Genomic DNA, 21,185 nt, shown 5'->3' on the forward strand with positions numbered 1-21,185 from the left:
ATGTGATGTAACCCAACCAAACTTTGGACAGGGAGTTTAACGCCCATCTGACTCAGTTAATCATTCCCTACTTTCTCCTGCTCAGATAATAACCAGATTAGTGTGTATCCACTGCCAATAAAAAACAGGTTTAGCTGGTCAAGAACTCGAACACATTTTATCAAATTTACCAAATACCAAAAACTATTTAAAATTGTTTTACAATAAACAATACCAGCACTGTACAACATACTTTTTAAAATTATTTGCATTGCTTTATTAAATATTATGTTTAAAAAAATGAGATTTTGAATATGACTAAAAACTGATATTCACCACTGTCCTGTAGATAGCGGCCATTGCTTAGCTTCTAGACCATATAGCCAATGTCTAATGTACGCCAAGAAAGTTTAAAGGGATTTTCACCCCTGTGGTGAAAATCAAGTTTTTAATGTTGTTTATGTGTCTATGTGGTGATTTAATATATTTTAAGACAAACAAAATTCATCAGTCAACACCATTGCAGAACCAAACACAGTCCCAAAAACGTGGTCTGAAACCGTCGTTTCCTACTGTCACACTCAAGTAGCCAATCCCGTCGACATGTGGGCGGGGCTTTTCTGATGCTGATTTCTGATGATGCTGATGTTTAGAGGGCTGCTGTTTGACTGAGACGCCAAACAGGAACATGGTTTGTGTAACATTAACATGATAACATAGTCGAGCCAACTTATCATTGACTGCAGGATTACTTTGATTAACTTTTAGATAGCCTATACGCATTTAAAATTGCAGTCTTCCTCTTTTTGTAAATATTGATAATTCATCTAGTACTACAGTTTTTGCCCAATCAATTTGACAAGCGACAAATAATGGTTTTGACAAGCTGTGCTATTAAAAAAAGCTTTCACATCTCACCTTCCCATTTCAACATGGACTGCATTTGTCCCCATTTTTAAAAGTTACCCACACTAACCCACTAAGGGGGATGTATCCAATGATTTGTAACCCACTGACCTACTCTTTACCCAGTACAACAGCCTACTTTACAAACCACACTGCTAAGTGCTAACTAATCAATTCTATCTTTGGACTCGATGCGAACTGGTATTAACATGACGCCTTAAAGCCTTCTCAGCAAAGCACAATTCTGAGGCCGTCCACCTCATGTCACAAACAAGGGTCCTGATGTGAGTTCCTGATATGAGCTCAGTTCTAGTTTGACTCACTACAACACAGCGCCGTGCTAAAAACCCCACAGCCCTGCCTGTTCCCATGACAGATCATGTGCACAGATATTTCCAGAAATCAACTAAGTCACTCAAGACCTGGCGAATAAAACAAAAATGAACTACTATGATCGATCACAGCTGAAGGAAACTGAGAGGACAGCCCACGGTAAACTGAATATGCTTTTAAAAGTAGACCTGGCACAAAAAGGGAATGTGATATTTTTTAAAAAACTGTTTAACCATCTAAACAGTTTATGTCAAATAGCAACTTTTTAATAAATTGATGGAGCAAAGGTAATAATTAACTAAATCTGAAAGTAAAACCATAAAAAAAAGTGTTCACTTTTTAATTTTAAATTATTTTAGGTAGTTTCCAAGGCAACATCTCTTATTTTCATATAGTTAAAGGGTTAGTTCACCCAAAAATGAAAATTCTGTCAGTATTTACTCACCCTCATGTTGTTCCAACCCCGTAAGACCTTCGTTCATCTTCGGAAAACGAATTAAGATATTTAAGATATTAAAATCGCTCCTGCATACAGTCCATAGGCTTCTTGAGGGACTGGCTCTTGCCGTCCCCGAAAAGTCATAAAAGACATTGTTAAAATAGTCCAAGTGACTACAGGGGCTCAATCTTAAGTTTATCAAACGACGAGAACACTTTTGTGCGCAAAAAAACAACAAAAATAACGACTTTATTTCAACTATTCGTTTATTTCTCCCTCTGCGCGAGTCAGCTAACTAGTTTAATAGCGTAAGCTTCTGTTATTGTACGTCACACGCATCACACACACATGACCAGCGTCGACCAATAGTGAGCCTACGTGTGACGTTGCTCTACGCAATCACACTACGTTAACGGACTATAGGCTTATGGAGAAGGAAGTGAATAGTTGAAATAAAGTCGTTATTTTTGTTGTTTTTTTGCGCACAAAAGTGTTCTCGTCGTTTGATAAACTTAAGATTGAGCCCCTGTAGTCACTTGGACTATTTTAACGATGTCTTCAATTACTTTTCGAGGACAGCAAGAGCCAGTCCCTCAAGAAGCCTATGGACTGTATGCAGGAGCGATTTTAATATCCTAAATATCTTAATTTGTGTTCCGAAGATGAACGAAGGTCTTACGGGGTTGGAACAACATGAGGGTGAGTAAATACTGACAGAATTTTCATTTTTGGGTGAACTAACCCTTTAAAAAGATGTACTAAAATTACTAAAACTGAAATTATATATATAAATTATATTATATTATATATATATATATATATATAATTAGATAGAATTAATATAATATAAAATAATAATCAATAAGCCCTTCCTATAGCCTCACAGTCTTCACTTTCTGTGACAGCACATCAGAAAACCAGATCATTCCTTTAACACAGATTCAAAGTAATATACTTTCTTTATTCATACATGAGATGTTTGAGATCACAGATGGCGCACAATCTTTCATAACACTGAAAAATGAACTCTGACTCACAGATGAAAAACTCCAGGTAACTTTATCAACCTTCATCCACAAGTACACAGTGTGCTTCACTGCTGAAAAAAAGAGGAAAAAAGACGAGTGCAGAGATCTGTGACGCTCCGCTGTCGCTTAGAGACGCTGGAATGTAAACACCATGTGAGAGGCAATGAGATCACTGTTGGCAACACACACACGCACTCCTTCAGACGAATGTGAGTGACACCAAAGTGCCTGTTCCCTACCAATGTGCCTCCCCATAAATATTTCAAAGGTAAAAGGATGAAAGACGTCTCAAAAGACACACTCTCACTCAGTCTGAGTCCAACACAGTTTTTGGAACCGTGTCCTTAGGGACGCGTTCTTGTGCTCCAAAACAACTAGAACATGAATTAGAGCACAGGGGTTTCAAAACACATTTTTCAAAGTTCAACCTTTTCATGACACGGTGGTTTAAAAAATGGCATTCATGGTGCAAGATGTTACAATTAAAGACACCCATGTGATGTCTGTGCATGTGGCAGTGCTTCCCCAATCTACAAGCTATTAATAACTTAAAGTAGAGCTCATTTCACACAGAGATTCCAGATAATACATTGAAAATGTGTCCTGGGATTTGAACTGGGATCGTTGATTCACACTGCCAGTGATTTTCTGGAATTTGTGCATGCGTTCACACACACCCCTAGCCTGGCAAGCCAGACCTATCAAGATGTTAGGTCTGGGAACTCACAATTGGCATACCTCAATCCGGGGGGCGGGATAAAAGGTTGTCTTTCAATATCCCTCTGCACGCCATAGGATAGCGCTAACCAACCAGAGTGAGTCCCATGCATTTTCCCCATGGTTTTCCCTCCAGTGGAGCAAGTTGATATATTAAACTTTTGCCGTAATCCGGTCGTCAAAACTCTGAACACATCTTCCTTTTTTAAGAATGGTTAAAGTGACATTTCTAGATTTAGATTTCTAATGAATAATAAATAAATCTAGCTAGCATTTATCATGCATTTACGGCTGAAATGGTGCTCGTAAACTCTTAGAAGAAAAGGTTCTATATAGAACCTTAAAAGGTTCTATCAGCGCTACGTATTTGGAACCCCTAAAAGGTTCTATACACTCTTAAAAAAGGGTTCCTCTGGGTTCTATATAGAACCCTGGGGTTCCATACTTGGCCAATAGAACCTTTTACCAAAAAAATGGTTCTATATAGTTCCATATATGAAGCGGGGGATGGAACCATTTCTGGTTCTAAATAGAATTATTTCTTTTAAGAGGGTATGAAACAAGCAAAGTATTTATCACACTGTACTTTAAATAAGATTATGTCAAAAGATATAAGTTCAGCTGTTGATCATAAGTTTTGTTGTACGATGAGGAGGACATTGTCATGTCACCGGAAATAGAATCATCAGTGTCCCAATTTGTAGTGAGCCCAACTAAACTTTAGTCGACAATGACATAGGCTTAGTCAATCAAATTATAATTAGTCGGTTAAGTCGCAGGAAATGCCGAAGTCACATATTTTTGTAAGGACAGAGCGGTAACGAGGTTAAGGAAATCCAAATCATTCACGAACCTCAAATACGCAATATATAAATGTAATATGTATTGTAAAGTAGAGGAATGATAGCAATGTTACAATCTCCTGTGTGAATGCCTGATGCAGATTCAAAGGGATTATCATGCCAATCAGTCATGCATGCCAGTCATCACACACAAACAGACTGACACACACGGCACAAATGGTGTCAAAGCAATGACCACAAAGGAAAGTAGGCCACTCTATGCAGCACAGTTGGGCCAAATGTGAGATGGGCACTGGATGGTACTGTAGGAATTTTGTGTGTGTGTATTTGTGGGATGTAGAAGCAGTCTGGCTCAGTGTGGTACTATACAAAGAGACCTTTCAGTATGTGGAGTTTGGTGAGAGAGAGAGAGAGAGAGAGAGCACAGAACCAGGAACAGGCTAACACACATAGAAAAGAAACATACTAAATGTACATTTACACAGGCAGACACCAAAGAAACCCATGCCCTTGCCATTGCAGCACCATGCACTAGTTTCAGGAACTGAAGTTAGTTATTAGAAGATCTCAACATATCTTGCTTTAATTGGGCTACTCTTTTTTTTTTTTGACCGAATGACAGATCCAAATTGTAATAGTATTGTATAGCATTCGTATCAAACTATCATCAAAATAATAATAATACTTTAGAGACATAAAGGTATCTATTTATTAACAACCAATTGAGTTGAGAAGTTAAAAATAAGAGTCAAAAGGATTAGTGACCTATCTCTCTACTAGATATAGTCTTGTTCTGGAAACCAAAGCGGGGCTTGAGGGAAATAACAACAGGCACACACACAAACAAACACACACACACACACAAATTCCTTGCATGTTTGAAATATCTTTCATTGTGAGGGGTGCAGGGTCCAGGGATCCAGTCAATAGTTTTCCTCCTTTATAAACACTCCATCACACACCAACAGAGTTTGCCCTTATTCAGGACCTGTATTACACCTCTCTTCCGGTGTATGGTAACTGGTTGTTCTTCCTGAAAGGTTAACATTTTACAAATAGCCAACGGCAGTTTACAGAACTGTCTGAGGACTAAGTTTCTGCATGACTTGGCAAAAGTTTAATGTCAGTCACAGACTCCTGAATGCCAATCAGCACAACAATAAAGCAATATGACGTCATAACAGTGACGAGAGGGGCATGCATGAACTCCAATTAGGTCGTTTCCTGTTAGATTTGCCACTTCCTCTAGAAGAGAAGGTTCTGAACAATCAGTGCCTACCTCCTATGCGATGATATACTGCGCAACAACAAAAAGAGTGAGAATAATCACAACTGGAGCGATTAGTCAATACAGAAAATGTGATGGCATGGCACCTGATCTGGGTTGCATCCTTTTATTTGGATTAAATATTTGAATCATTCTGTGTCATTTTTTACATGTTTATGCCCCAAAATCTATAATATTCAAAGTAGTTAACTCTCCGCTGTGTGCATTAAATAGCCTAGCCTGTTTAACATAGTTAAAAGGCTGGGATTAACGCCAGCGCACACAAGCAATCCTTTTAATAATCAATTTCATTTAAAAATGTAAACCCAACAAGTATGAAATGTCAGAAAGAGAAATAAAAAACTGTTAATGAGATGACGAGCATGACTCTGCTGCTACTAGTTAGTGGATAAATATATTTTGCTATTAATGCACAGTTGGAAAGAAAATGTATTTATAGGAATATTTCAGCAGGCTCAAAATGATTAATACAGAGATCATCATTCATTGTTTTAATCAATTGGCAGTCATAAAACATAGTGATAATCTGTATTCTCAAGTATAGGGGTGCACTGAACACTCGAACCGGAAACTCCCGATATGTACTAGAACACGGAAGTAGTCGTGCAAGTAGTCTATTGGAGAGAGATCCAGAGTTCTGGTTGCCAATAGCAACATGCCCTTTCTAGAAGACATCTACATTGCTAACAGGGTCCATTAAAAAGCATGAACCACTTCAAGGATGTGAACTACATGCAGCATGGAGGAAATGACATGAGCTGTCACTTCTGTTTACACCTGTACCAAAAATATATTTTTAGTAATATGATAATATATTGAATAATTAATATACTGTAATACACTAATAATAGTTAATACACAATAAAAATAATATAATATATTTAATAAATAGGCTATAATAGTTCTATAATATAATGCTAAAAATGTAATATTTTTGTAGGTGTACTATTAAATGTGCATATTTTGCTCCATTTTAATTAGAGAGTACCATTCTTTCTCTTGGAAAAGTTTAATTGTTTTGCACCCACAAATACAGCCATTAGGAAGATAGTGGGCAGTCTTCAGGTGCCTTACATGATAAAGATAGTCTAACCAAGAACAAAGACCAGAGCAGAGCAGAGAGCAACACATGGAACAACACTGACTTGTTTGTGTGACTAGGCTTGTATGTAAACTTTGTGGTGGGAGGAAGTGTGCAGTCAGTGGTGTCTGTACTCTATGCAGAACATCAGCTGCTCTTCAACAAATGAATGGTATCCCATCATGTCCATGACCTACTGAATGTTCAAGAACCCCACTGCAGAGAGAACAAGAGACATTGGTTCTCATAACAACCCACAACGAGCAGCTTTGCACAGGTCAAGTTACATTAATGCCTGCGACAATGCGATTCCTTCGTCTAACTTACCTTAAACCACAAACACACAAGAAAGCATGAACAATCGCTCAGAGACTGAATCAAAGAATCAAATCAAAGAAACAGCTGGCTACTTCTTTCTCTCACTTTTACATCCAAGTCATTTCTTGCACAATTGTGTCACTTTCCACACAAACCCTTTACATGTTTAGCATCAGTGAGTTTTACTGCAACTTCAGCATCATAAAAATAATCTGCCGGTAAAACAAGAACATCTAATGTTAAAAAATAACAAATAGCATGGAAGAGTTACATGGAAAAAAGAAGCCCAAATGGTCTCAAGACAAGTTCATGACGACAATGTACTAAAAACGGATATTTTTTTTCCTTCGCATCTTTCGTATACAGACGACACCATTCTCAAAATGATCCCTGTTCACATGTTCACTAAAAACGCTATATAAACCTCCATTATATGACTGACAGACAAGAACGGTTTGACCTAAAAATATCAAAATTGAAAATACTGTGGAAACAAAGACACCTACATCTTGGATGCCCTTGAGGTAAGCTAAAACATGCATATCAAAAATGAATTTTAAAATGAACTATACCTTTAAGTTTCAATTTTAAGGCCGGCTAACGTTTAGTTGAAAATTGTGTTGTGTAAACAGTGAACGCCCCCTGAAGGTGGTATCATCATGTAGTTACCACAAATAAATAAAATCCATTTTATGTGCTGGAATTATAGAGCCTAAAATTTAACCATTTATTCTCAAATGGGCTGGTCTTTCACATTCACGGGTGAATATGATTTGTTTGCATGATAGATACTTCAAATGCGGATAGGCGTACTATTGTTCAAAAGAAGTCAGACCTCAAATCTTTCTGATGGTCTATAAAACAGGCTAAACATCCTACAGAACAACTTTGAAGGAGTGATCAGACTTTTGATGAACACTTTTGACTTTAGCCAATAAGCAACCCCTTAGAAACCATATAGCAACACCTTGGTATCAATCAATAACACCCTAGCACATCACAGGAATACTGAAAATGTAAGTCCCAAGCAGTTTACTAATTCATACTAGCAGTTTGTCAATCTAAAAAAAGCAGTTTCTAAGGATCATATCACTTCCATTGCAGATTTTCAGAGGGACACTTTTCAACATGTTTTGAAATTCCAAAACACCCAATTACCAACCAAACAACAAAGCATCTCATCCGTATAAAAAGACGGTTACACTTCACGCTATCAGAAAACGCATTATACAACCACATACATACCCAGAAAAAGCTTGAGGGAGGGGTGAAATATGAAGAACGGTTTATTAAGAAGACAAATATAAAAGTGTAAAGTGTGCGTGGGTGTGTGAGAAAGAAAGAATAAGAGTGAGAGACGCTTATTTTGTGACGCCGCCTTTTTATGGGCCATGCATAATCAGCATGATCCGCCACCACAATAAAGACAGCGTACAAAGGACCCAGAAACGACAAAGGCCATGTAACCCTGCTCCACTGTCACAACACACTAAGACGACGTGAAACTGTATCATGGGTTTCATCTGGGTGAGGCATGGACCCTTTGTCCTCATGTTACATTGACTATCATCATCAAAATCACAAATAGAGCATATATTCAAACAATGGCATGCCAATATTTTATATACCCAACATTCATTATCAGCATCACCATGTGGGTCACATTACATCCAACCTTCCCATACTGAGAACAGCCAAGCCACAATCCCCAATTTGGATCATCCATGCAACAGCTGCATGCCAGGCTGTGGAACGCACCCTCATTTCCATCTCAAGAGCCCCTGATTGAGAAATAGGCATCATCCCTGGGCTTGCAAACCCCTAAATTGGCCACTGGCCCATAATTGGATCCAAACAAGGCACATGTATTCATATCCATGCATTCATGTCAGCTCATTTGCGGCATTCAATGCACGCACATTTTCATCCGCTACATTTGCTTGACTCGCATAAATAGCCCGGGCATAACGGAGGGCACATGAAGTTGGCACCACACTGGTGTTCTCTACACAAGTATTTTAACACAACCCCCTTTGCTCTGCTGGAGGGCAGGAATACATTTGTCCACGTTCACGATTCATTAAACCCATCAACACATTTCTCAGTGTCACAAAGTCACCTGCGGTTTGCCATGAGAATGTGTGGATGAGGAATTTGACATTTGAAAAAGTGAATAATAAATGTTAAATATAGACATTAAAGGGGCCTAAAAGTGCATTTTACACAGATTGTCAAGTTGAAATAACCTTCATACTGTCTTTTGATTTGTATGTCTTATTACAGATGAAACAACTGCAATAAAAGGTTCTGATATTAATTACTCATCTCGGAAATCCTCATAAATCAGAGTACAGACTAATTGCCATGGATCACACTTATTTTCTTTCTGAATAAGTAGGCTATCTGATATATACTCGTTATAAATGTGTATGTTTTAAAGTGTTAAAAATAAAAATAAAATAGAAAAAAAGTGTGCATATGTCCCAATTATGCGAAGTTTCAACAAAAATAACAAGAAATCACTAACTTGTAGAAACTTTTATCAGGGAATAAAATGAAATTTAAATGGACAAATATGGGATTAAATGGATTCAGTCTTGGTAGTGCATTGACACGTGCATAACAACTGGTTCAAATGAAAAGCTTTAAATAAATGTTTATTCAACACAACAATTGAATTTCAGTATTATGATTCGACACAAGTGGAGAGACGAACGTAAAACAAAACTACAAAGACTGTCAAGACTGTTATTTAACCAGGTGGTGGAATTCGGATAGGTTTCTCGTCAAAGCTTAAATAAACACTTATGAGCAACAGTTTTGCTTTCCTTTTATAGCTAAACTAACAACAGCCACATTTAAACACAACATATAGTTCGTGTTGACAAAACAACCGTCGATTAAACAACATTTAATCAGATTACTCGACCCAAACACTCCTCAAAAGCTGGCAGTTTTGTTTGATAAACAGAAGTGACAAACATCATATTAGCGTCACGTCTAATCGAAAATGACCGTTGTAATAAACACAACGCCACACTTACCAGAGACGGTAAACGTTGTTCGGACGCGAGTCCCTGCCCTCGCCTGCTTCTCGGAGGCCGGATGCCGTGTTTCCACTCTCCGCCAACACACAAGCCGCCTTTCCGACGAAAAACACACACCCTCACCCGAGCTTTATCGGTCAAACTTGAGCTAATATCCTCAGCAGAACGGGTCGGAGGAGCTTCGCGTGTGGTTCAGTATGGCGAGCGTTTGTTTCCCTGGAGCGTACAGTGCTCGAGGCCGGGAGGGGTGCTGCTGTTGCCCGTCTACTGACGCCTCCGCCTAGGGGTGACATCGGAGGAAGAGGAAACATTTGAACATAGCACTGACATGTAACTTGACAAACAGCGCCACCTGCAGTATATTTGGCACTATGAAACATCTGCTCTTGTGTTTTTCGTGTTGTGGCGTCGTGATTAAAGAGAGAGTTCATCCAAAATGTTTATTTGTCATAATTTACTCCCCCTTAAGGTGTTCGGAACCTGTTTGAGTTTCCTTGTTTGGTTTGTTGAACACAAAATAAAATTAATTGAATGTTGGTGGTAACCAGACAGGTGAGGGCACCCATTGACTATAATATTTTAGGGTGATTAAGTGTATAAGTAATATGACAAATGTTTCATTTTGGGGGGCACCATCCCTTTTTGATTGATTTGGTTAACGAAATGTTGTAGGTTTAATCCTCACAAACTTGATTTAAAAACAATAAATAATAATTCATTTACTTAATTTGGGGCTCATTGTTAATGTTTTATTTTTCATCTCTGGTTGGGTTTCCTATGTCCTGACAGTTTTGGGTAACAACAGCTTTCAGTTAATAATAAAGGCACTCTAAAAATTGCTGGGTTGTTTTAACCCAACTTTGGGTCAAATATGGACAAATCCACCCATTGGGTCAACATTTTTTATTACATTTTTAACCTAACGTTTGGGTTTGTCCATAATTTGACCCAAAGTTGGGTTAAAACAACCCAGCATTTTTAGAGTGGGCTATTAGAGGAAACTGGGGCAAATTGTCACACCTTTTTACATCAGTGAATATTTCTCCATCCGCAGATGCCACATGTGGAAATGTGGGAAAAGTTGGGGAACTGCTTAGGAATGTCCATTTGTGTAATTGATGTCTGACTCACACCTTATGGTCATTATAGAAATTTCATTTTGTGTGAAATTTCCAAAGCAGAGCAATAGCACAGCTGTAGGCTACGTAAAATATTACAATCCATAACATAATGAAAGACACATCAGAGTTCAAAAGAGGACGAATTGTTGGTGTGTATGTCTTGTTGGCTCATCTGTGACCAGCACAGCAAGTCTGGTATATCAAGAGCTGTGGTGTTCAGGGTAATGTCAGCTTGCCACTTCATAGGACGGACCACATTCAACAGGAGTAACTGTCGACGCAAGAGGAAGCTGTCTGAAAGGGATGTTCGGATACCAACCTAGATTGTATCCAAAAAAAAAAAAAAAAAAACCATAAAAACCACCAAGGAAAACTCTAACCTGTCATTGAAGTAAGGAATAGAAAGTGGTGGGAAATCACATTATGAAATAAATGCTTTTAACCAAAACACGTTGGCCACAATTATTGAATAATTTTTGCAACCTCATTTTCCCAAGATAAAGCTGTGTCTTCTCCTATAATGCCTGATGAGTTTGGAGAACACCTGACAAGAGATCAGAGACCATTCCTCCATTCAGAATATTACATATTAAGTGTTTTCTGCCACAAAAGCTCATTTGTTTGTTTCATCTGACCATAGATCCCTAACCCCGACCATTCAAACGTTCTATGGACAGATGAAACAAAAAGAAAATGTTTCGTGACATTCAGAATACAGTAATTTAAATTTAAACTAGTGCATGCAATGAGACGCACACTTTGCAATTGATATACTGTTCTATCTTTTTTATTTCACTTGAACGTGTGACAAAGACCAACACAAACTGCACAAAACATGCTCATAATCACACACCGACACCACATGCCGACAATTTTTTTTGCAAGAGTAAGTTTTATTCATGTACTCGTGACGTCACTGTGTGACTCATTTGATTGCAATTATGGCCTTTTCAAAATGCAACTGTCTAAAATTTATTACAGGAATTCATAGCCAAAAAAGAAGAAGAAAGACAGAAAGAGAAATCTTCCTGCCACGTCTTTCAAAAGAAGATTACCACATACACATTACTGTATAATGCACTGGTGTAATTGTGGGGTAACTCACACTTTCCGTTGTTGTCAGAAACCCACAAATATATATGAAGAGTTCAGATGCAAAAGCCTCTAAATGCCATTTTAAATTTTCTTCTTTAATGATGATTTTTATCGAACTTGTATATTTAAGTTCAGTAATTTCACTTAAATGGCAATGATAATTACCTATTAATTGTTATTTAAGTGAAATCACTGAACTTAAATATACAAGTTTGATAAAAATCATCATTAAAGAAGAAAATTTCAAATGGCATTTAGAGGCTTTTGCATCTGAACTCTTCATATATATATATATATATATATATATATATATATATATATATATCCCTATAAAATATACTATAAGATATACACGCTTTAACGAAATATGAAATATGACAACGTTAAAAATTAAAAGTAGTATAAACTTAGGTATTAAATAGGCCTATATTTAGTATTTAAAACGGTTTTGTTTAATGAATATTGTTCATGATAAAAATGACTTTGTATATTAGTACAAACACAAAACAGCATGAAAAATGACACATGAAGCGTTTAGAATTTCAAAGCTTTTTAAATTATTTTTCAAAGAGGCATGAACTACTGAACCCTTGTTTTTTGAGGCATGAACTATTGAACTGTTGTTATGCAATGCCAGATTCTTATGACAATGCAAAAAATACATATAGAGAAATGAAAAGGTAACTGTACTATATAAATATTATTTAAAGGCATTTTTAGTTTTGCTAAACAACACAAAACTATGGGAGACAGAAAGACAGACGAATGGCTGGATGGATGGATGGATGGATAGATAGAGAGAGAGAGAGAGGGGATAGGAAGTCAACAGGGTTGCTAAGGAAGTTCAAAAGATTCGATATGATCATTTTATATAAAGAAATTGTAGTCATATTCTCTGTAATCCACAACGCACACCCAAAATTTTCGCAATTCAGCATTAGCTAATAAACTGGCATCACTATAAAAGACTTGAAGAAATGATAGATTACAGATCAGAGCTGAAGTGCACTACAAGATCCAAGAATCATGAAGACCACGACCCTCCTGTGTTTCTGCTTCTTAGGTTTCAGGTGAGCCCTTCCATCGTCAAGATATAAATGATATAAATGAATGCATAATGTTGTCTTCAGTGATGAATTGTGCGAATCTGAGACACAGTTTGCTTTTAGTTACAGTTTGGCAGCCAGTTCTGTGGAAGATGTGTACGAATATCTGTGGGAGAAGAATAAAGACATCGCCAATAAGACACTTGGGACTGACTTTCTGATACAGATGCAGAACGGCAGCCTTCAGGCGGAGCGATACGTCAACTTCACCATACAGGACATCGGCTATCTACTGAGAGTGACCAGAATGCTGAAGAGATTGAGTGGAAAAGATACTCAGCCCACTGAACTCAGGGACTTCATGAAAGGCAGATACTCAAGCTACAAAAGCTTCGCAGATTTTATGCTCAAACAATATTTTTTAAAGGTAAGAACAGAAACACAAACACTTTAAACTTTTAAGCTAGTTCTGAATCCACTGAAGATGCTTTATATTGTCATTTCTCCAGGGTGAGCCTCCCATCCAGCAGACTCCAGCTATGAGGAAGTATCTGTCGTTCTACAGAAACCTGCTGGAAAAAGAAGATCCGCTGTACTTTGCTGTGGGTCTCCTGCCCTGCTCCAGACTCTGGGTGTGGTTGGGTAATAATCTCAGCATACCTCCAACCAATGCCTACTACACTTGGAAGGTGGACAATATGGGCGGCCATCCCGAGAAACACTACAGAGCTCTGCTGAACAAGTCTCTGAACACACCTGAAAAAGTGTCCAAGGCTAATGTTATATTCCGTACACAGATGCAGAATGAGCATGATTTCTTCTTCTCATCTTGAGTGGTTGTTAGTAGTAAAATGCAAACGCTGCATGTCCAACTTTTCATGAAAAAAATATTTGCAATTATTGATTGATGTATTTGATGGCTTCTTTTAAGATTATGCCAGTAATCATTTAAAAATAATATTATTATGCCAAGTTAAATTTAAGCTTTTAATATTTAAAAACTGTACGCAATTTGTTGGGCACAACAACAATAAAAACAATATAATTCATTTACATTTTGTCTGAATATTTAATGTCTGTTATATTACCCATCTGTGCATTAATCTTTAAAAATCATGAAGAGCTTTTGAATTATCGTCTTGAAATATGTCTGACAGCTCTTTTGTTAGATTCTGATATAAATATTGAAATATATTTCACACTTCATGGTGTTATGTGGTTACAATATAAAATAATATTATAGTGTGATTTTAAGCAGATTTTGTATTGTATAGCAGATTTAATAGTGTGTTGTTGTAGTCAATTGGTTTATTTGTGACAAGGCAATGAAACATGCAAATTGAGCTATATTTTTTGCAAAGCAAGTTTAGATTTTTTTTCTTCCCTGATTTAAAAATAAAAATAGAAATTCCTCATATTTTTGTTGGTTTTAATTAAACTTAATAAAGCTTTTTAATCATACTAAGTTATGTTTTTTGATAGAGACAGTTTTATGTGTTGGTGTAGATAGAATCCAGTTTGTAGTTTAAATCTCATTGTGGAAAGTTTCCCATAATATGTGAAAACCCAATGTGTGTGTGTGTGTGTGTGTGTGTGTGTGGGTGTGTGTGTGTCTGTAAAATAATATGTATTTCAGCTCTTATCTGTAGTTTAAACTGTTATTTCTACAGTGAACCAATTGTTTTATTGTGGCAGATAATTAATGCAGAATTGTGGCAATTGATGCTGTCAAAATAACATCATTATTAAATCAGTTAAACTGTGTAGACAGACAAAAGTGGTAATTTTGAATCTTGCAAGCTTCTTTTTCATCCCTGTTGACATCCTAATCTATACTGGTTTTATATAGCCTTATATATAATAATATCATAAATACATTTTTATATGTATTATTTTGTGGAAGTTTCATAGGTTTGTCATATATAATTATTTATTTCAGAGAGGTTTTATTGGTTAATGACTACTGTAAATCAAATGTCCTCTGAGTCTTTGACACTGCAGTGCAAGTGTAGTGCACTTTACCCCAGTTATATCATCACACAGACATACTCAAACGCACGGCAGATCAGTTCTCATCGTCTACACTTTACTGGATTAAAGATGTCCCGGGCCGCAGACAGATTAAAAGTGGTTTTGAATCATCTGGATCGGTCTCACGGCGCTGTCGTATCCTTTTACAGAGGTTTTTCGAGCGAGCGGCGCGATGATCTCAAACCCGTGTGATAGAGGACGCCTAAGGCGCGAGATAGCGGCTGTTCCGGGATCTCACATACAGTATAAACCGAGGCTTTACGGAAAGGCCTCGTTTATTGCTCGCTACTTTTTATCGATGGATATACATATTTCTAACAACATTGGATCATGTTTTAATTATAATTACTCTTTTGCTATGATAAATAAATCAAATAAAGCACAGCAATTCTTTAAGTTACTTGTTTTCTGTTATTGACATGTTATAAATTATGAACTTTAACCTTATTATTCAGCGAGCATCCTTCACTTCTGCCCAAAATGTGTCCTATCAGAATCATCATCATCTTCATCATCCTCAAGCCTTTCAGTTAGTCAGCTGATCTTTCAATGTCTTTTCCTGTGGTTATCATCATGTACAACGAATTTTATAATTGTTTTAGTCTTTAAATATGTCTCTAAATAGTTGGTGTTTGGTCTACTCTGGTTGTAAAGAATGTTCTGGTTTGTCTGCAGATACACTTTTGACACGGATCTCCTGACTCCAGAACAGAGAATCGCCTACGAAAAGGATGGTTTCATACTCATCCGAAACTTGGTATCGGACGAGGATATTGACCAATTCAGGCATGACTGATCCAACAAATTTTTTCAAAAAAAAAAAAAAAAATGCATTGAACTTATTCATTTAGATTTTAACTAAAAATGTTGGTTTTTAAAACAGAACTAAAGAAATATGTCAGTCAGAAAAGCTTGTTTTTTATTGAAATATTGCTACTTGTAATTGAAATATTGCAGACTGAATTCATACAAAAATGCATACTGTTTGAACTGCCCCTAAATCTACCATAGATAGTTTGATTATATACAGAGAATACAGCAAACAATATGTCTTTATTGTCTCTTTTATGTTTTACCTGCCACCATAATATAAAGTCTTATATTATCTTAATTTGGTGAGCAAATATTGATATTTATTTTGTAAAAGTAATCCACTGTTATATATCCACTAATCACAGAGGTTTACGTCACATATTCTAATATTTATTGCATTATTTAAGTTATGCAAATCTGCCACGTTCAATCAATGAGAAATTCTGCCCAGTGGGATTAATAGGTGCTTATTAGGCTACATGTACATGTACAACTCTGAAGCGAAGTTTAAAGAGATCTGTGCTCTGCTTTGCACAAAGTCTGTACATAAACGAGTGTGTATTTCACAGGAAAGAGTTTGAGCACATCTGTAAGAGAGAGGTGAAGGTGCCTGGTTTGTTGGTAATGAGAGATGTATCCATTGCTAAATCCGAGTTTGTTGAAGGCGAGAAGGCTGTTACCAAACTTCAGGACTTCCAGGAAGATCCAGAACTTTTCCGATACTGCACTTTACCCCAGGTAGACGCAAACACAGTACTATGTAACACAAATACACAACAAAATCTATTTTAAATTTAATTTGAGTGCTTGTTTCTCAGATCCTGAAGTATGTGAAGTGTTTCACCGGACCCGACATCATGGCCATGCACACCATGCTCATCAACAAACCACCTGACACAGGTATACGCTTAACCCTCTGGTGCTCTTCGGTCATTTTTGACTGAAAAATAGTGCATTTGTTTATTTATTTATTTTTTCGTCTTCATCAGAATGATACAAAACTTTGTATGGTTTAGGCACTTTTTATGTGAACACAAAAAAAAATCATGTCACATGATTCGAACAGATTAAATGGTCCTGAAAAAAATATTATTTTCAGGTCTATGCTCAAAAATATATTACAAATATATAATTTAGTGCCATACAATCCCTTAAAATTAAAAGACATTATTTCATTGAATTATAAAACATAATTTCGAAGAGCACATGATTTAGTGTTCCTGAATCAACATCCTTGTTGGTGCGCATGTGTAGCCTTCTGTGTTGGTCTGGTCAAGCAGAATGTCTTTAGAATTTTTATTCCTAAGTAATCTTGATTAACTGTGCATTTTTAAGTGTTATACACTCATCATGGTATGGAAGATACATCCCAAACATGAAATGCGTGATGCAGAGGTTTGCATCTAAATACCTAAATATGCAATTGTTTCAAACTTCCTAGGTAAGAAGACCTCTCGCCATCCCATGCACCAGGATCTACACTACTTCCCCTTCCGACCTGCCGATCGCATTGTGTGTGCGTGGACCGCCATGGAGAAAGTGCACCGGCAAAACGGCTGCCTGGTCGTCCTGCCCGGCTCACACCATGGTACTCTGCAGGAACACGACTACCCAGAATGGGAGGTGAGAGAGATACAGGAATGAGGATGATTACACAGATGGTCTACATCAGTCAGCCTCATTTTGCTTCTCTGTTTCCTTCCAGGGTGGAATAAATAAGATGTACCACGGGGTGCGTAACTACGACCCAGACCATCCCAGAGTCCATTTAGAGATGGAGAAAGGAGATACAGTGTTTTTCCATCCTTTGCTGATCCATGGCTCAGGAATGAACCAAACCAAGGGATTTCGAAAGGTAAGAGATGCACAAAAATAGACCTTTTACTCTAGTATTTAAGACATTTCCCTCCCTGCTAGTAAAATCAGGACAAATGGCATTTTCTCAACCTCAAAACACATTCAGATGTGGTCAGGGATGCATTAGCCCACATTGCATTTGTAGTATTAACCATTACCTAACAATACAAATTTTGGGTATTGCATTAAAAAAAAAAAAAAAACGAAAATTCACGTGACTTTGCCTCAGCAGAGATTGTAAGTCACTAAACATCCAACGTAGCAAGTCACTAAATCCAGGACTACCCTGTGTTTGTTTATTTCAGGCCATCTCCTGTCACTATGCCAGCTCTGACTGCTATTACATAGACGTGAAAGGAACGACTCAGGAGAACATCAGCAATGAAGTGAAGGAAATTGCAGCCAAGAAGTATGGGATTGACAATACAATCTCCTTTCAGGTGTGTTTCCAGCTTCATACGCAAAGTTTCTTTCATGCACGTGGCTTATCTTCACCATGCACGCGTTTGCTCTATATGCAGGACACTTGGGCTTTGCGGGGACGTCTGGTCCAAGGAGAAAGAACATCGATGTGACTCGTGACTCATCTGTCTGGCTTAGAGAGGACAGCTTCACAACTGGATTAATTAACGGCACACAGCTGTTTGTTAATTTGACAATTTCCTTAAAATTGATCATTATGGTTACATAATTGATAATTATGGAAAGTACAGCTTTCACCATCAGGTGGCAGTGTAGGGATTAAATCGTGGATCACACACACTGAATTGCCATCTGTGCCTGGGACGATCAGTCCTGATACCGATCTAATAATAATGAAAGCCAGACATTGTAACTTTAGCATCAACGGATCTTGGTGTGGCTTTTCTTCAAGAGATGCAAGAACATTGGGAATTCATTGTCTCGGATAAATACTTCAGGTGTTTGTGAGAGTGTTTCCTGCAAGTAATTATTAGTGAGGTTGTTGAAGTAATTAGTATTAGAAGTAATTTGATGAAAATTCTAGTTCACAGCAGAAGACACTTAATCGGCCTTCATTTGAAACAGATACAGCTTTTTGCTGATATAAATGATGGTTTTAAAAGAATCAGAGGCAAAGAAGATAATTTTACTATTAATTCTGAAATATTAAAGGGATTAATATGTTTTTATCAACATTAGATCAGGTCTAAACATACTGACCTACAGTAATACAAACATTTCCTTGATAATAGCAGTTTATAATCAAACAGGGAAAATGTAAAAAAGTTTCTACCCTATATTTTTGCTTAATTGAATTAAAATATACTTGAATGTGTGAATGCCAATGTTTAACTACAATAAATGCATTTAATAAGGTACTGAACTTTACTGTGTATTCATTTTTTTTTAATGTGCTAAAAGAAGCACCATTCGAGAAGTTTCTCTGCAACATGCATGCAGAGTGGAAGCTAGGCCTATAGATAAATGGTAATGCGTGAGCAGATGAACGTTTTCAGTTTCCTCGTATTGTGCGCACGCAGAGCAATAGCAGCCACCTTTGACTTGATATCAGGCACTAGTGGTTTTCCAACCTCCATTTAGCACATGTGAGCAAAATACACAATCTATTTATATATTAACCAGCTAACTGCAGTCCAAATCTTTGATCATGCTGATTAAAAGCAGAATATGTGGGCATTTTAAAGAGCAGCCATGAATGCTTGTTTGTTTCTCTCTGTGTGCATACACACATATAATAAATACCATACGTGCCCAGACTGCAGTCTCCATTGAAATTAAATTGCTTAGGTGCACTCAATGAAAGTGGCTATTTAAAGAGGTCCATGGGACAAACCAGTTCAAACCACACCCTATTGACAACTTTACACAGAAACCAACCGTAAGGATGGAGCAGCGAGTTCGTGTTCACATTTTAATCATTGGTCTCGAAGATCAACTTAGCTTTACTAGATTGAGCTCAAAGGGATAGTTCACCCAAAAATGGAAATTCTGTCTTACTTTCTTTTTAATGACGTTTGGCAGAATCTTCAGGCTGCTGTTTTCCATAAATTAAAAAGAAATGGGCTGTCATGCTCCAAAATAAGCATGATAAAATTGGTCCATATGATATCAAGTGGCCCAAAACAAAGCACATTTGAATGTACACAAGTGTACTAGCATTCCACTCTTTAGTGGTCCACAGAAGACAGTATGGATTTGGAACGACATGAGGGTTAGTAAATAGTATTTAGGTAAGCAATTCCTTATTTAAAACATGCTTATAGTCAATTTTGTGGAAATATGCCTCATGCCTGGAATAGTATTTCACATCGGTGTGTATTATGGGTAATAGAGAATGGGTCTCTAATGTTGCCTGGGGTGTCTGCCTTGTGGAGACCTGGAACCAAAGAAAATACCTGGATGGTATCCAGACATCCAGGAATCCATTTACACAGCATGGAAAAATGCCTCATAAATGCACATGCACACACTATAGCCAAACCAACCCGGAAAGGGCACATCATTGAAACATTATGCAGGTTTTCTTAATAGACATTGATATATTTTGCTATAGCGTTGAGAGACGGAACAATACTTTTAACTTCACTCTAATTTTCCATTAAACACACTGTATGTCTGCTTTTTGTTACTATTATTCTCTCTCTTTCTGTCAGTTTCTCTTTTAGATACAGACTTGATGGAGACTAACTGATAGTCTTGTGTAAAATAATGTCAAGATCCATGCCTGGCTCTAGCTATAAGATGTAAGGAGAGCCTCTCAATATTGTTGAAGTATGTTCTTTAGGTCTGCAGATGCGTAGTGTAAATATTATATTCACCATATGATATTCAGACATTTAGTAGTGAAGAATACTTGAGACAAGATGTGTCTCACACAAAACTCATGCCTGCTTTGTAGCAAGACAGTAATTTCTGACACTCTTGGTAAAGAATGCCACGTGTGGCATACAGTCACACATAAAACAAGGTCCTAGTTATTATTACATCTACAGCATAAGTGAAAGTTTAGGAACATATTTTTATAGAGAGGACTGCTGAAAAGACTAGAGAGATTGGATGGACTGACAGAACAAATGATCCAATAGATGGAACAATAGACAGAACGATAGATGGATGAATGGATATGAAAAGCTCTGCTCAGCTAACAGTTTAGATGGACAAACAGGCAGATAGAACAAACGATAGAACAGAAGGATGAGCGAAAGGATGGATGGAAAAAAGATAGAACGAACGATAGATGGAAGGAATGAACGACCAATTAACAATTAGATAACCGATGGATAGAATGATGGATAGATGG

At 37.2% G+C, this 21,185-nt stretch overlaps 3 protein-coding genes across 4 annotated transcripts in view; 2 read left to right on the top strand and 1 right to left on the bottom strand.

The window, feature by feature from the left end:
- Window positions 1-10,230, bottom strand: part of cdk17 (cyclin dependent kinase 17) — a 42,990-nt gene extending 32,760 nt beyond the window's left edge. Inside the window, exon 1 of the mRNA XM_039667740.2 lies at window positions 9,937-10,230. The gene's annotated coding sequence lies outside the window, so the exon portion shown is untranslated. The remainder of the gene's footprint in view (window positions 1-9,936) is intronic.
- A 2,905-nt stretch (window positions 10,231-13,135) lies between these two features.
- teni.1 (thiaminase I, tandem duplicate 1) lies at window positions 13,136-14,254 on the top strand. Of its 2 annotated transcripts, none has more exons than XM_039667834.2 (3): window positions 13,136-13,225; window positions 13,325-13,628; window positions 13,711-14,254. In XM_039667834.2, exons 1-3 carry the CDS (start codon window positions 13,182-13,184, stop codon window positions 14,032-14,034), a joined length of 672 nt encoding a protein of 223 aa, XP_039523768.2. In that variant the 5' UTR covers window positions 13,136-13,181; the 3' UTR covers window positions 14,035-14,254. The 2 variants fall into 2 exon arrangements, with proteins under 2 accessions (XP_039523768.2, XP_039523769.2); XM_039667835.2 differs by having other exon boundaries at window positions 13,144-13,225; window positions 13,331-13,628.
- A 972-nt stretch (window positions 14,255-15,226) lies between these two features.
- Window positions 15,227-19,242, top strand: phyh (phytanoyl-CoA 2-hydroxylase). The gene is made up of 9 exons (XM_039667884.2): window positions 15,227-15,367; window positions 15,688-15,761; window positions 15,908-16,018; window positions 16,615-16,783; window positions 16,864-16,945; window positions 17,487-17,668; window positions 17,751-17,900; window positions 18,208-18,342; window positions 18,424-19,242. Exons 1-9 carry the CDS (start codon window positions 15,302-15,304, stop codon window positions 18,475-18,477), a joined length of 1,023 nt encoding a protein of 340 aa, XP_039523818.2. The 5' UTR covers window positions 15,227-15,301; the 3' UTR covers window positions 18,478-19,242.
- The last annotated feature ends 1,943 nt before the right edge of the window (window positions 19,243-21,185 follow it).

The sequence above is a fragment of the Pimephales promelas genome, chromosome 24 (assembly GCF_988280905.1).
Source record: "Pimephales promelas chromosome 24, fPimPro1.hap1.1, whole genome shotgun sequence".
NCBI classification, from domain to species: domain Eukaryota; kingdom Metazoa; phylum Chordata; class Actinopteri; order Cypriniformes; family Leuciscidae; genus Pimephales; species Pimephales promelas.